At 53.5% G+C, this 14,752-nt stretch overlaps 1 protein-coding gene and 1 non-coding gene across 2 annotated transcripts; both read left to right on the forward strand.

Moving 5' to 3' along the window:
• The first annotated feature begins 3,123 nt into the window (after positions 1 to 3,123).
• OPTC (opticin) lies at positions 3,124 to 14,021 on the forward strand. The gene is made up of 8 exons (XM_055583532.1): positions 3,124 to 3,201; positions 3,544 to 3,645; positions 5,157 to 5,367; positions 6,129 to 6,264; positions 9,873 to 10,031; positions 10,767 to 10,969; positions 12,597 to 12,692; positions 13,120 to 14,021. The coding sequence occupies exons 3-8, from the start codon at positions 5,164 to 5,166 to the stop codon at positions 13,288 to 13,290; spliced, it is 969 nt and encodes a 322-aa protein (XP_055439507.1). The 5' UTR covers positions 3,124 to 3,201; positions 3,544 to 3,645; positions 5,157 to 5,163; the 3' UTR covers positions 13,291 to 14,021.
• LOC129654358 (U6 spliceosomal RNA) lies at positions 4,060 to 4,170 on the forward strand. The gene has a single exon (XR_008715441.1). It is a non-coding gene; the product is annotated as a U6 spliceosomal RNA (small nuclear RNA).
• Positions 14,022 to 14,752: the final 731 nt, after the last annotated feature.

Raw genomic sequence — 14,752 nt, forward strand, 5'->3', positions numbered from 1 at the left:
ACCATGGGCCCTCACAGACATGCACACACACACACCATGGACCCTCACACACACACACACACATACCACGGGCCCTCACACACACACACACACACCATGGGCCCTCACACACACACACACACATACCACGGGCCCTCACACACACACACACACACCATGGGCCCTCACATACACACACACCATGGATCCTCACACACACACACACACACTGTGGACCCCCACACACACATACTGTGGGCCCTCACAAACACACACACACACATATCACGGGCTCTCACACACACACACCCACCATGGACCCTCACACACACACACACACCCCCCCTACGGGCCCTCACCACACACACACACCATGGACCCTCACACACACATACACACATACACCATGAGCCCTCACACACACACACACACACACACACACACACACACTGTGGACCCTCACACACACCGTGGACCCTCACACACACACACACACACACACTGTGGACCCACACACACACACACACACCATGGACCCTCACACACACACACCGTGAACCCTCACACACACACACACACACACACTGTGGCCCACATACACACACACACACACCGTGGACCTTCACACACACACACACACACACATACCATGGACCCTCACACACACACACACACACACACCATGGACCCTCACACACACACACCGTGAATCCTCACACACACACACACACCGTGGACCTTCACACACACATACACACACCGTGGACCCTCACACACACACCACGGGCCCTCACACACACGCACACACCGTGGACCCTCACACACACACACATACCGTGGACCCTCACACACACACCACGGGCCCTCACACACACGCACACACCGTGGACCCTCACACACACATACACACACACACACCGCAAGGGCCTTCACACACACGCGCACACACACACACACACCCCACGGGTCCTCACACACACACACACCCCATGGACCCTCACACACACACACACACACACTCACCGTGGACCCTCACACACACACACTCACCGTGGACCCTCACACACACACACACACACACCGTGGACCCTCACACACACACCACGGGCCCTCACACACACGCGCGCGCACACACACACACACACACACCGTGGACCCTCCCTGAAATCCATGGTAACAGACAGCGTGTCGGGTGTGTTTGTGAAGCCGAGAGTAGAAGGGGTTGAGAGTCTAGAACTTGAAGCCTGAATCAGAAGCGGCTGAGCCCAGGGACTGGGGAGCAGGGAACTGGCGCATGCGCAGCGGGACCAGAGGCCGCCGAGAGCTAGAGCGGGGCTTGCAGGGGCCACAGCCGTAGACCCGGGGAGTGCGGCGCAGGGGAGCGGGGGCAGACTGCAGGGGAGATGAAGGCGCAGTCACACCGCTTTCTTCTCAGGGAACAAGCGATGCGGCGGTGGAGGGGTGACGCCCGGCTGACTGGAGTGCGCCGGGGGATCTGAACGCGGAGCCTCGGCTGTGGAGAAGGTTGAGGACCGCACACCGCATGCGCCGCCCGCTTCCTGGGCACCTCCCTGGCTGCAGGGCCATCTCTCCACCAACAGAGCCCTCTGTGTCTCTCCTCGTGCGGGGGGTTGCCGGGGGACAGGAACAGGTTTTGCTCTGGAGACAATGTTCCTGGGCTGGGAAAGCCCCTCCATTCCAGCTGGTGCCCAGGAACACTGCAAGCCAGGCTCTGGCCCTTGGGCCAGGCTATTAGCTTTGCCCCTTCAGGTATGTGCCAGGGCAGAGACGAGTTCTGCCAGGGCCATCTGTTCTGAGGGCACAGAGACACATGGCCTCAGGACTTCTAGGGTGAGGCAAAGAAGGCAGCTGCTGCAGCTGCTGCTAAGTCGCTTCAGTCGTGTCCGACTCTGTTCGACCCCATAGACCGCAGCCCACCAGTCTCCTCTGTCCCTGGGGTTCTCCAGGCAAGAATACTGGAGTGGGTTGCCATTTCCTTCTCCAAAAGAAGGCAGGGGTCATATGAATTAAGGATTTAGAACCTGACGCTGGCTCTGTGTGATCTTGGGCAAGTCACCTCTCTTTGCTGGGCCTCTGATTCTCCACCTGTACTATAAAAGATTTGGATTAAATGATCCTAAAATTATTACTTTGCCAACAAAGGTCCATCTAGCCAAGGCTATGGTTTTTCCAGTGTTCATGTATGGATGTGAGAGTTGGACTGTGAAGAAGGCTGAGCGCTGAAGAATTGATGCTTTTGAACTGTGGTGTTGGAGAAGACTCTTGAGAGTCCCATGGACTGCAAGGAGATCCAGCCAGTCCATCCTAAAGGAGATCAGTCCTGGATATTCATTGGAAGGACTGATGCTGAAGCTGAAACTCCAATATTTTGGCCACCTCATGCGAAGAGTTGACTCATTGGAAAAGACCCTGATGCTGGGAGGGATTGGGGGCAGGAGGAGAAGGGGACGACAGAGGATGAGATGGCTGGATGGCATCACTAACTCAATGCACATGGGTTTGAGTGTACTCTGGCAGTTGGTGATGGACAGGGAGGCCTGGCATACTGTGATTCATGGGGTTGCAAAGAGTCAGGCACGACTGAGCGACTGAACTGAACTGAACTGAACTGAATGATTAATTAGTGATCCTCAGACCCATGCAGCTGGGATTTAGTATGTGGTTAGCGGGAGGAAGCAGAGAGGAGGAGCATTGTCTAAGAACCTGGGCAAACCATATATACAGGACGGCAGAATCAGGAGGAGGGTGTCTGAGGTCCTTCCCACTGCCTTCAGCAGGGACTTGCCAAAGGCACCAGGGAAAGAAGAGTCTCTCCCAAGAAGTGCATCTTTGGTAAGGACCCCAGAGTGGGGAGATTCTCCTCAGACACCTGAGGACCCCACACGATGCTTTCTGGTGTTTATGATCAGGAAATGCTTTTCTAGGGCCCATTCTTGTAGGTCCAGAGAGTTTCCTGTATCTTCCTCTCCATCATTGTCAGAGAGCTTGAAGCTGGCTTTCAAATTCTACCGCGTCCCCTGTTAATCTCCTCTTTGAATCTCTCTCCCTGCGGTGACTTTTGTGCACTTACAGTCCCATATTAGAGGGCCAGGGGGCAGGTGGTGGTGCTGGTCAGAGTACCTCAGGTGAGCCTCTTTAAATCTTGGATTCCATCTCTGAAACCAAAGCCGCGTCACTCTCAGGCTGAAGAAAGCGGGAAAGGTGAGCTCTGTCCCTCCACAAAGCTCCACGGCTGCCTTCTCTTCTTGGAGAGCGCAGGATCTGAGGGGTGGGTGTCCCCTGCAGGGGTGGTAGCCACCTGCCCCCTCAAAGAGAGTGGGCCAGAAAAAGAGACAGACGGCAGACAGAGAGAGGAAAGGATGAGGTGGAGGTGGGAGGGGTCTGTGTGGGGCTGGGAGGGGAGGGCTGGGGGGAGGGAGAGAGAGTCTTTCCAACCAAGCAGAGGGGTGACGTGAGGGACCCGCTGAGGAAAGGGGAGAAGAAACGGCTGGACCTCAGGAAAGAGAGAAGTCATTGGCTTGACTCGCTCCCCGCCCTCCCCAGGCAACCTTCTACCCAGGCCCCTCAGAGGGTCATAACTTCCCTGTCAGAGTTCCCGCCTCTCTGGAAGCTGTGAGGCTCCATTTGGAACCCAGAGTCTACAGGGTAAGGTTGTGGGCTTTGAGGTGTTAGGCCTATTGGTGAGCAAGTGAGGGCGAGTGTGGGCGGAGGGGAGCACCGGGTGCAGCGGGCTGGGGGTTGGCGTTGAGGTTAGAGGGCGGCAGTAACTCGTCTTACGGCTTTCTTCTTGAAGAGATTTTTGATTATATAATTTGGTTTGGAGTAAGGTGTCGGAGGTAAGTTGAAGAGACAGCTCTTTTTTTTTTTTTTTTTTTTAAGGGACAGCTCTTGCTATGGATGGGGGCTTACCCCCTTGCCCAGCAAAAATTAAGAAAGAGGGAAAGTGCTCACTTTAGCAGCATATATATATGCACTACACACACACACACACACTTTATCAATATTAATTATGACTGGTTCGAGTTGTATGGCAGAAACCAACACAACATTGTAAAGCAATTATCATCCGATTAAAAAATGAAAAACAAAATAAAATTGGGGTGATACAGAAGATTAGCATGATCCCTGCACAAGGATAACATGCAAAGTCATGAAGCGTTCCATATTTTTTATAACTGAATCACTTTGCTATACAGCAAAGATTGGCCCAACACTGTAAATCAACTATACTTCAATTTTAAAAATTGAAGGGAAAAAAAGAGAGTCTCCTAGAGACTCGTGCAGCTGACTTGGGGAAAGATGTGTTATCAGAAATGCACCAGGTGCTTCACACCCACATGACACACATTCCCTGACCCCTCTGTGCATATGTGGATGAACATGCGTGAACATTTGAACTCATCTGTACAGATACCTACGGAACTTTCTGGGTGTGTACAACCATACACAAAGAGTTCTTTTGTTTCTATAATCTTTTGTTTAGAAAAAGCTGAGTTCATAAATATATTTTAAAACTAACATTCTTTTCTGTAGTCAATTCTAACTGGAATCAATTTTTAAGCCTATGTTCCCTAAATGGATTAGGCATTCCTGGAACTAGGCTTGCCCTATTTATTTCTGTGCCCCCAGAGACAAATCCAGGACCTGGGACTATTAAGATAGCTCATACATGTTTGTCAGGCAAAGGCAAGAATGAATGAATGATCTTCTTAAAAACCACAGGTTTCCTTAATGGTGAAGTTTCTCTAAATCTAGTGTAGTGGCTAATAGTTGTACTCTGAATGGGTGACTGTATAAGAGAGCACATCTCTGTATGCCTAGTTAGTAGGGAGTGATGTAGACAGGGGGACACGCATGAGTGTGTGTGTTGAGATGAGTAAATGAGATTTTGCCAGGTGCCTGCACATTCCTGCGTGCGTGAATGAGTATCAGTGTGTGGACGAGACTAAAGCGGGGGCCGACAGGAGACGTGCCCTGAGATGTAGCCCCAGCGTGGAGGGAGCCTGCACTTACACTGAAGACACTAAGTGTGTGGCGAACAGCGTCAGGGTCTGCAAGCGTAGGGGTGGCAAGTGGGGTGAGTGTGTGAGCTGTTCCCCCAGGGCTGGACACCTTGGTGATTCGGCTCCATTCTCATTCCACTCCCCACCTGCCAGGACCCCCATGAAGCTCTTGGCCTTACTGAGCCTTCTGATCCTGATGCTGCAGGAAGCAAGAGCAGCATCTCTCTCAAAGGAGGAGAGGGAAGGCGATCCTTATGCCATTCTGCATCTGGGGGACTATGTCCTGAGCCTGGACAACTACGATGAGGTCATCGATCCAAGCAACTATGATGAGCTCATAGACTACGGGGACCAGCTCCCCCAGGTGAGGCCACGCAGCAGACTCACTGCGTTCCCCGAAAGAAACTGGGAACCAGAGGCCTGGTCCCTCTCTACCTTGTAATCAGCTGTCTCAAGCCTCCGTCTTTCTCTGGGAAGTGAAATTCTTGTTCCTCCACAGGAAACTGTCACTTACATAATGCTAAGAAAGAAGACACAAAACTTCAAATTTGTAGCAACAATTGTGAGCCTTCCCTTAGAAGTCACACGTCCCTCCCTCCCTCAGCCTTCAAGTGAGCCCATAAAGTATATCTCACTGGGACACCAGCGGTGTCCTCACATTCTTCTAGCAAAAAGGACTGCCACAGCCTGTCCTAGACTGCCTTCAGTTCGCAAGTCCATTCCTCAGCCCTGCCTGCCTGCGCAGGGGCTGATGTGTCCATTCCTCAGCCCTGCCTGCCTGCGCAGGGACTGACGTGAAGCCTGCACTCGTTTGCTGTGTGAGCCTGATCCCCAGGCAAGGGAAGGTCCCCAGTTAGGGGGTCTGGAGATTGATCCTAGCTCTCCCACCAGCTTGGCCGCCTGCTGGCCCCTGAACTTAGGCCCTCCCTGTCCGGACCTCCTTTTCCGCCTCCGTAGCGTGATGAGGGACCAGACGTTCAGAAAGTCCTTGCCTGTCACACTTTCTGCCCACCCTCCCCCATTCTCCACAGGGACTCTCTGTAAGCTTGGAATTGGTTGCTGACATTCCCAGACTACGAAGTTCCTCTCAGGCAAAAACTGACTTACTGTGTGCTGTGTCTCCAGGTTAAAGGGACCAGCCTGGCTTCTCTCACCAGGACACGTTTTACTCAGAGCACAGAAGCTGCAAGGACACTCCCTTCAAACCCCACCGTGGCCAGGCCTCCGACACTAGGGCTGCTGGCTGCCCCGGCCAGCCACGGTAAGTTCACAGGCGCAGCCTCAGTAGCCACGGGCCACAGACTGGGTAGCCACGACCGAGCACCAGGGGTGCCAAAGAGGAGTGTCATCAGAGGTGGAGAGCAGAGGGTCAGGGAGAGAAGGGCAAACAGCCGCGGGGGTCGGGGCGGAGGCGGCGGGCATGGGAAACAAAGGGAGAGGCTGACTGTTCCTGAATGCTTCTGCCTGAATGCACAACCTGGATGGAAGGCAAAGAAAGCAAGAACTCCCCTGTGCCTAGCAAAGCCACCTGCCTTAATTAATGGCATCGCTGGGGGAGCAGGTTGAGTGGTAATTAGATTAGAGACAATTTAAAACCTGTACAGAAGAATAAATAACTTTGTGGCTGTCGTTTGGCATGGGGGCAAATGAAGAATTTATTTTGCTTTTCAGCTTGAATTCCCTCCCTAGTATCTTCTCCCCTACTCCCTGAGGCCCTCCTGGAGACTCAGATCCTGGCATATCCATCAGTAGGGGGTTGGCACTCTGCTGCGGGTCAGAGCTGAGGCACAGGAGGATGCAGTTAATTCCGGAATTGCTTGTTCTCAGCTCCTGTTCTTCTCTTGAGATGTTTGCCTTGAGTGGGTACAGGGTAATGAGGCATCATTAGAGAAAACACTTTAGGCAGGAATCTGTGACCTCCCAGGCTTAAAGGGCCTCAGCTGGACCTGCCATCCAAGGCCTGGGGATAAGTACACTGTCAACTCATGGCTGGTGAGGAAAAGCTGTCTCTTAATCTTGAGTCCTTGCCACTACCAACAGAGTTCCTCCTTGAGCTGGACTAGCAGTGGTCTTTAGCAAACTCTGTCCTTTCTAAGCGGAGAAGGCGATGGCACCCCACTCCAGTACTCTTGCCTGGAAAATCCCATGGATGGAGGAGCCTGGTAGGCTGCAGTCCATGAGGTCGCTAAGAGTCGGACACGACTGAGCGACTTCCCTTTCACTTTTCACTTTCATTCATTGGAGAAGGAAATGGCAACCCACTCCAGTGTTCTTGCCTGGAGAATCCCAGGGACCGGGGAGCCTGGTGGGCTGCCGTCTATGGGGTCGCAGAGTCGGACACGACTGAAGCGACTTAGCAGCAGCAGCAGTCCTTTCTAAGAGCAAGAGATAGAGACTGTCTACAGTATTCAATAAAACCGTCCCAACTCGTTAAAGCCAGTCTGAGCTTAGTGGCCTGGCCTAAGTCTCATGACCACTGGTCATAGACTGAGAAGAGGGGAGGGATGTTTCCCAACAGCACACTGAGATGCTGATATCATAAGAACGGGAAATGAATCCTCAACAGTCAGTGTGCACTCCACCTTGGCTCTATTATGGGTTTGGAGCCACCTAAAACCTAACTCCTCTCCCGCAAGGCGAGTAGCAGAGTAAGCAGCCATTGGCCATTGCGCTGGCTTTGTATCATCTGCAGTGCGCTTGGGGGCCAGTGAGAAGCTCCATGGAAAGGAGACTGACACATCCAGCTCTGTGGCTGCACCTAAATGTCATAGAAATACCCACATAGGCCCGGGGAAATCTACACAGGACCAGGGTCTGATGAAGGCACTAAGGGCTTGGATCATAACAGTAATAATTGAGGGAGGCTCTGCTTCTCGAAGTCAATGGCTGAGTGCCAGACCGGGGCAGCCAGCAGCACTTCCGGGGGCACTGTGACAGTCGGTCTGGGTGGTAACCCGAGGGACACGGGGGACCTCAGGTCAGACACTCCTTGGCCAGGGCCTTTGGTCCCAGAGGCTGACGGAGTCTCACGGGGGGGTGTGTGTGTGTGTGTGTGTGTGTGTGTGTGTCTCCCATTGGTCCTAGAGGCTGACAGAGTCTCACGGGTGTGTATGTGTGTGTGTGTGTGTGTCTCCCACTGGTCCCAGAGGCTGACGGAGTCTCACAGGTGTGTGTGTGTGTGTGTGTGTGTGTCTCCCACTGGTCCCAGAGGCTGACGGAGTTTCACAGGTGTGTGTGTGTGTGTGTGTCTCCCACTGGTCCCAGAGGCTGACGGAGTCTCACAGGTGTGTGTGTGTGTGTGTGTGTGTGTGTGTGTGTGTGTGTGTCTCCCACTGGTCCCAGAGGCTGACGGAGTCTCACAGGTGTGTGTGTGTGTGTGTGTGTCTCCCACTGGTCCCAGAGGCTGACGGAGTTTCACAGGTGTGTGTGTGTGTGTGTGTCTTCCACGGGTCCCAGAGGCTGAGTCTCACAGGGGTGTGTGTGTGTGTGTGTGTGTGTGTGTGTGTGTATGTCTCCCACTGGTCCCAGAGGCTGAGGGAGTCTCACGGGGTGTGTGTGTGTGTGTGTGTGTGTGTGTCTCCCACTGGTCCCAGAGGCTGAGGGAGTCTCATGGTGTGTGTGTGTGTGTGTGTGTCTCCCACTGGTCCCAGAGGCTGAGGGAGTCTCACAGGGGGGGGTGTGTGTGTGTGTGTGTGTGTCTCCCATTGGTCCCAGAGGCTGAGGGAGTCTCATGGTGTGTGTGTGTGTGTGTGTGTGTGTCTCCCACTGGTCCCAGAGGCTGAGGGAGTCTCACAGGGGTGTGTATGTGTGTGTGTGTGTGTGTGTGTGTGTGTGTCTCCCATTGGTCCCAGAGGCTGAGGGAGTCTCACGGTATGTGTGTGTGTGTGTGTGTGTGTGTGTGTATGTCTCCCACTGGTCCCAGAGGCTGAGGGAGTCTCACAGGGTGTGTGTGTGTGTGTGTGTGTCTCCCACTGGTCCCAGAGGCTGAGGGAGTCTCATGGTGTGTGTGTGTGTGTGTGTGTCTCCCACTGGTCCCAGAGGCTGAGGGAGTCTCACAGGGGTGTGTATGTGTGTGTGTGTGTGTGTCTCCCATTGGTCCCAGAGGCTGAGGGAGTCTCACGGTGTGTGTGTGTGTGTGTGTGTGTGTGTGTGTGTGTCTTCCACGGGTCCCAGAGGCTGAGGGAGTCTCACAGGGGGGTGTGTGTGTGTGTGTGTCTCCCACTGGTCCCAGAGGCTGAGGGGGTCTCACAGGTGTGTGTGTGTGTGTGTGTGTCTCCCACTGGTCCCAGAGGCTGAGGGAGTCTCACAGGGGTGGGTGTGTGTGTGTGTGTGTGTGTCTCCCATTGGTCCCAGAGGCTGAGGGAGTCTCACGGCATGTGTGTGTGTGTGTGTGTGTGTGTGTCTTCGTCTTCCACGGGTCCCAGAGGCTGAGGGAGTCTCACAGGGGTGTGTGTGTGTGTGTGTCTCCCACTGGTCCCAGAGGCTGAGGGAGTCTCATGGTGGGTGTGTGTGTGTGTGTGTGTGTGTGTGTGTGTGTGTGTCTCCCACTGGTCCCAGAGGCTGAGGGAGTCTCACAGGGGTGGGTGTGTGTGTGTGTGTGTGTGTCTCCCATTGGTCCCAGAGGCTGAGGGAGTCTCACGGCATGTGTGTGTGTGTGTGTGTGTGTGTCTTCGTCTTCCACGGGTCCCAGAGGCTGAGGGAGTCTCACAGGGGTGTGTGTGTGTGTGTGTCTCCCACTGGTCCCAGAGGCTGAGGGGGTCTCACAGGGGTGTGTGTGTGTGTGTGTGTGTCTCCCACTGGTCCCAGAGGCTGAGGAGGTCTCACGAGGGTGTGGGGGTCTCCCTGTGTTCTCTCCTCCACCTGGACCAGGCCTGCCGACCTGTCTGATCTGCGTGTGCCTCGGTTCCTCTGTGTACTGTGACGACGCGGACCTGGAGAACATCCCTCCTCTTCCGCAGACGACTGCCTACTTATACGCTCGGTTCAACCGCATCAGCCACATTCGGGCTGGAGACTTCAAAGGGCTGAGTATGTATATATGTATATATGAGTATGTGTATGTATATGTGAGTATGTCCTGGCAAAGAAAAGAGTAGGTGGGCAGAGGGAACCCCTCGGTTCTTCCCCTTGCCACTCAGCCACACCGAGCAGTCATTAGCGTGCCCCATCTGTGTCAGCCCTTCGCTGTGGCTTTCAGTCTCTCCAGCCTGGAAATTAGTCTAATTCCTGGCCTTGTAGGTTCTTCTGCGGCAGAAGTGATCTGTTCTTGTTTTTGCTCCACCAAGCTATGGGAAGCTGGGGAGGAGAAGCTATGAGCAAGCCTGTTTTCAGGCTGTCCTAGCAGCTGTAGCTCTCTGCCCTCCTGGCCTCTGAACAAAACCATGCTAAAGCTGGTCTATAACCCAGGTTCTACCGCTCATTGCTGACAGGCTTCCCGGGCCTCAGAGTTTTTTGGGTTCTTTTGTTAGTTTGTGTAAACTCACAGGTAGAAGTAGGATGGATCCAGGAATTCCTGCACCTGTTGGGTCTTACCCTCAAAGCCTTCTTCCAAGCCCATCCACACAGGACAGAACACTCCAGGGAAAGGTATCACGGAATCTGAGGACTTTCCCAGGTTTATCAAGTTCTTCCTTCTGATTTGACCCTGGTGCAAGCAGAGCACTGGCCCGCCTCCCCTGTGCTGAGACAGGAGAAGGGCGTGGGCAGCTCCAGCAGGAGCAAGGGGAGATGGCGTGTCCCTGTGTTCTGCTCTGCACCTCTTAGCAAAACTGAAGAGGATTGACCTCTCTGGCAATTCCATCTCCTCCATCGATGACAAGGCCCTCCGCCTGCTGCCTGCTCTGCGGGATCTGATCCTCCCTGAGAACAATCTCGTGGCACTGCCCACACTGCCCCCCAGCATCGAGGTCCTGGACGTCCGCATGAATCGGCTCCAGAGCTCAGGGATACAGCCTGAAGCCTTCAGGGTGAGCCAAGGCCTTGCACCCCTGTCTGCTGCATGCCACCTGGGCCCACAGCCACACACACACACACACACACACGCACACACACACACCTGGCCCTCGTGGAATGTCTCTGTCCCAACCCTGCTCTGGGGCATGAAAGTCAAATGTCATTTTCTTTTTTTTTTATCTTTTGCTTTTATTTGCATTTATTTTTTGTGGCCTTTATTCCCAGGCCATCAGTTTTTGTTTCCTCTGTTTCTTCTGAAAGGATATCTTTTTCTTCTGTGCAGATGTCCTCTTCTGGTTTAGGAACAATCTGTTCTTTTTCAGTAAGGGTCATCTCAACATGGCAGGGGGAGCTCATGTCTGTGTTGATCCAAGTCCTGAGCTGCATCTTTGGGGCTTTGTTCACATGAGATGCTGAGTGGCCAGAAATCTAAGCCTTTCAGTCCAGCATTACTCTCTGCACTTCTGAGCATGTGCAGTAAAAATTCAGCACTCTTTGGGCCACGGACCCTCATCCAGCCCCTTTGGCCTGGGCACACCTGCCATTGTAACAATGGAATGGCGGCGCATATTGCTTATGTAAAGTGACATCTTTCAGATACTTGGTGGCCCTTCAGATATGCATACCCTTAATGATCTGGGCAGTTTCACAAAAGTTCTTAACGTGAACAAGAAGATTTAAACCTCTTGATTTCCGGGTCAAGTGGATAGAGAACCGTTTTTAGAGCTCCCCTCAGGCCACTCACCAGAAAAGCCAAGCCCCATTTTCTTCATCTAAGCCACCAGCAACTCCCCCTCTCCCTCTTGGGGCCTCTGGCCTCTTGGGTTCCTTCTCTGCACCTGTTCATTCACCTCCCTGGGCACCAGTGTTCCCCACACACTCACCTTCTGCTCCCCAGAAACTTGGACTAACATGTGACTTGACTTGGAGTTTGTACTGATTCCTGCTCTCACTTTGCATATCTTTTTGTTTTCAGAACCCACCACTAACTGACCAAGCTTTGTCCTTCTAGGAGCAATTTCTCAAGAGAGACAATCTGGTTGGTCCCTGGCTGGCCAGTTTCAATGGGAAGGGCTAAACGCATGCACAGATACGGCCCCCTGGGCTGCCCACTCAGTGGTCCAGGGAGCCCTGGGGACAGTCCCAGTGGGGGAACGGAGAGAGCTGTGAGTGAGACTGACACCCCGGCTGTCACACTCACACGCACAATCTTCCCCATCGTGCCTGCGGCTCTCCTTATGCTGGTCCGAGTATCTCCCATCCGAGCTCTCCATATTTGGTCCAGATTTAGCATCTGGAGACTTTTCACTTGGGAAAGTCCCTTCTGATAGCAGGGATGTTGAAGCTGGGCCCGAATGTCCTACCGGCCTGTTTCCCAGCCATCCCTGCCCCTTGCTTGCTCCTCCCAGAGTCCCCCCGACACTGCTGAGCCCCTTCATGGCCCTCAGCTGCAGCAGCTGTTCCTTCTGCAGCCGGTGGGAAGAGATGAACCATCCCTGAAGCACCCAGCTCAGAACCCGGCACCTGGCTGAGGCCCAGGAGACGGGCCCAGGAGTGGAGGAGTGGGGTCACATCAGCGCCCCTTACTCCTTGGGCCCCACAGAGCCCACCAGCCTCCTGCATCCTTTGCCCCCTCCCCAGGCACTGGAGAAGCTGCAGTTCCTCTACCTGGCCGATAACCTGCTGGACGCCATCCCCCAGTCCCTGCCCCTGAGCCTGCGTTCACTGCACCTGCAGGTGAGTGGCTTCCCCGAGAACAGGGGTCTTGGACAGCACAGAAGGTGGAGGTCAGACTGCAGGGAGCCCTCTTCAGAAGTGGTGGGTCTCCGTCACTGAGAGCTTGGCGAGCAGAGTTGGCATGTCTCACTCAGACCACTGTCTACAGCCTCCATCTCATTCTTTCCCCTTCCTGCCCTTTAAAACACTTCCCCTCCGCGTTCTTACCCATCTCACCCAGTGCTCACTCCTGCTCCCCTCCCCTCGCCCTCTGTCCCCACCCACTCCGTGCCCCCTCTCTCCGTCCTCAGTGGGTCCCCGGCCTCCTTCCTTGTTTGTGGCCCCGGCCTTCTGGGCCTCGGTGTCTCCAGCTGCAGAGGGGAGGTGAGCTGATGGGGCGAGGCCTGAGGGCAGAGGAGCGGCACAGCGGTCGGTGTGTTCTCTCCAGAATAACATGATAGAGACCATGCAGAGGGACACCTTCTGTGACGCCGAGGAGCACAGACACACCAGGAGGCAGCTGGAAGACATCCGCCTGGACGGCAACCCCATCAACCTGAGCCTCTTCCCCAGCGCGTATTTCTGCCTGCCTCGGCTCCCCACGGGCCGCTTTGTCTAAGTCTGCCCGCCCCCTAAACAGCGACTTTTCATCCGGGTGTTAGTCAGCCTCAAGATCCAGAGCAGAAATCCACTGCCCCCCCTGCCTCAACACACACACACACACATGCACACGCGTGCACGCACAATGCACACACCCATGGTGCACACACATGCACACACACACACATGGTGCACACACATGGGGCACACACACATACATGCACACACGTGCAGATGCGCGCACACACGCACCCGTGCACACATGCATATGCACACACACACACATGCGCACACACACTGAAATGTCCTCCAGGAGCCAGATTTACATTTCTCCATCCTCTTTCCTTAACACCTTATGGCTCCTGGATCAAAGAATAGAGATGTCTGCAGCAAAGCTCTTTCCCATATTCCCGATTCTTCCTACCCACACAGAAGGCCAAGAGAATCATGTAAGAAGCAGAGGAGGGACAGAAAGAGAAGAGGAAGGGGAATAAGCAGTCGTGTGCTGGAGCTAGTTCTTACTACTAGGCTTGCAAGAACTGATTATTAAATTTTCCAGAATTTTTCAAGCCAGTTGTTAAATGCAGTCATTATTAAAAAGTAAATCATATAAGCTCACAATTAAATATTCTATGTTGAAAACAAATGTAATAAATACTCAAACTCATCACTTGCCAATTATTTTACCATCTTTTACTATTAACCATGTTCTTGAACTTAATTATGTCTGTGGTATCTGTGCGGTGGAAATACTATATAATGACATGCTTTTAGTGACATCACACTGGTCGTTTGAAATTGGCCACGGTGGGAGTATTTATACCACAGAATTAGTAAACGCTACGTGTTAGGATTTTGTTAGAGAGAGAGCCTGTTCTTAAGCCTTTGCCAGCACCGCTGAGGATGAAAACAGCTGTTTAAACTAGCTTCCCCCTATCTCCAGGCCACCCCAATGCGGGTAGGGTGGGGTTTCTGGGGCTTTTGAAAGCTCCTTGCTTTTCCTGTGCCGGGGCTTGCTGTTAGACTTGGAGGGAGCCTTTCCCAAGGATGGAGAACGGACATGTGTCTTCCTCTGGAGGCCCTTCTTGCCGCGCTTACCTACTCCTGGCTCTTCCTGGCCACGCTCTCTTCTGTGTTTAACCACCAGAGGGCAGTCTTGTGCAAAGGTAAATGAATAAATACAGCAATTACTCATCTGCAGCTTTCCTGGATTCAGGGCAGGGCCCACTGTGCTGGGAGAACAAAGAGGACAACTATGATCTAACCAACTTACTCCTGGAATTATAATGGTAGGAGAGATGTCATCTTTCTTCTCAGAAGGACTTTGTGGGCAAGGGGGTTGTAATAGATGAGTGCTTGGCATCAGGTGTTGATTGGAGCATAGAAGAGGGGTGTGTGTGCTCAGTCGCTCAGTCATGTCTGACTCTTTGTGACCCCACGGACTGTAGCCCCCCAGGCTCCTCTGTCCATGGGATTTTCCA

The sequence above is a fragment of the Bubalus kerabau genome, chromosome 5, assembly GCF_029407905.1.
Source record: "Bubalus kerabau isolate K-KA32 ecotype Philippines breed swamp buffalo chromosome 5, PCC_UOA_SB_1v2, whole genome shotgun sequence".
Lineage (NCBI taxonomy): Eukaryota > Metazoa > Chordata > Mammalia > Artiodactyla > Bovidae > Bubalus > Bubalus kerabau.

What these genes read in the sequence shown, in the direction of transcription:
- OPTC (XM_055583532.1), top strand. Translation starts at nt 5,164, where the DNA reads ATGAAGCTCTTGGCCTTACTGAGCCTTCTGATCCTGATGCTGCAGGAA. An exon ending in GGCTGCCCCGGCCAGCCACG is followed by an intron (nt 6,265 to 9,872) that starts GTAAGTTCACAG and finishes CACCTGGACCAG; the next exon opens with GCCTGCCGACCTGTCTGATC. An exon ending in TGCGTTCACTGCACCTGCAG is followed by an intron (nt 12,693 to 13,119) that starts GTGAGTGGCTTC and finishes TGTTCTCTCCAG; the next exon opens with AATAACATGATAGAGACCAT.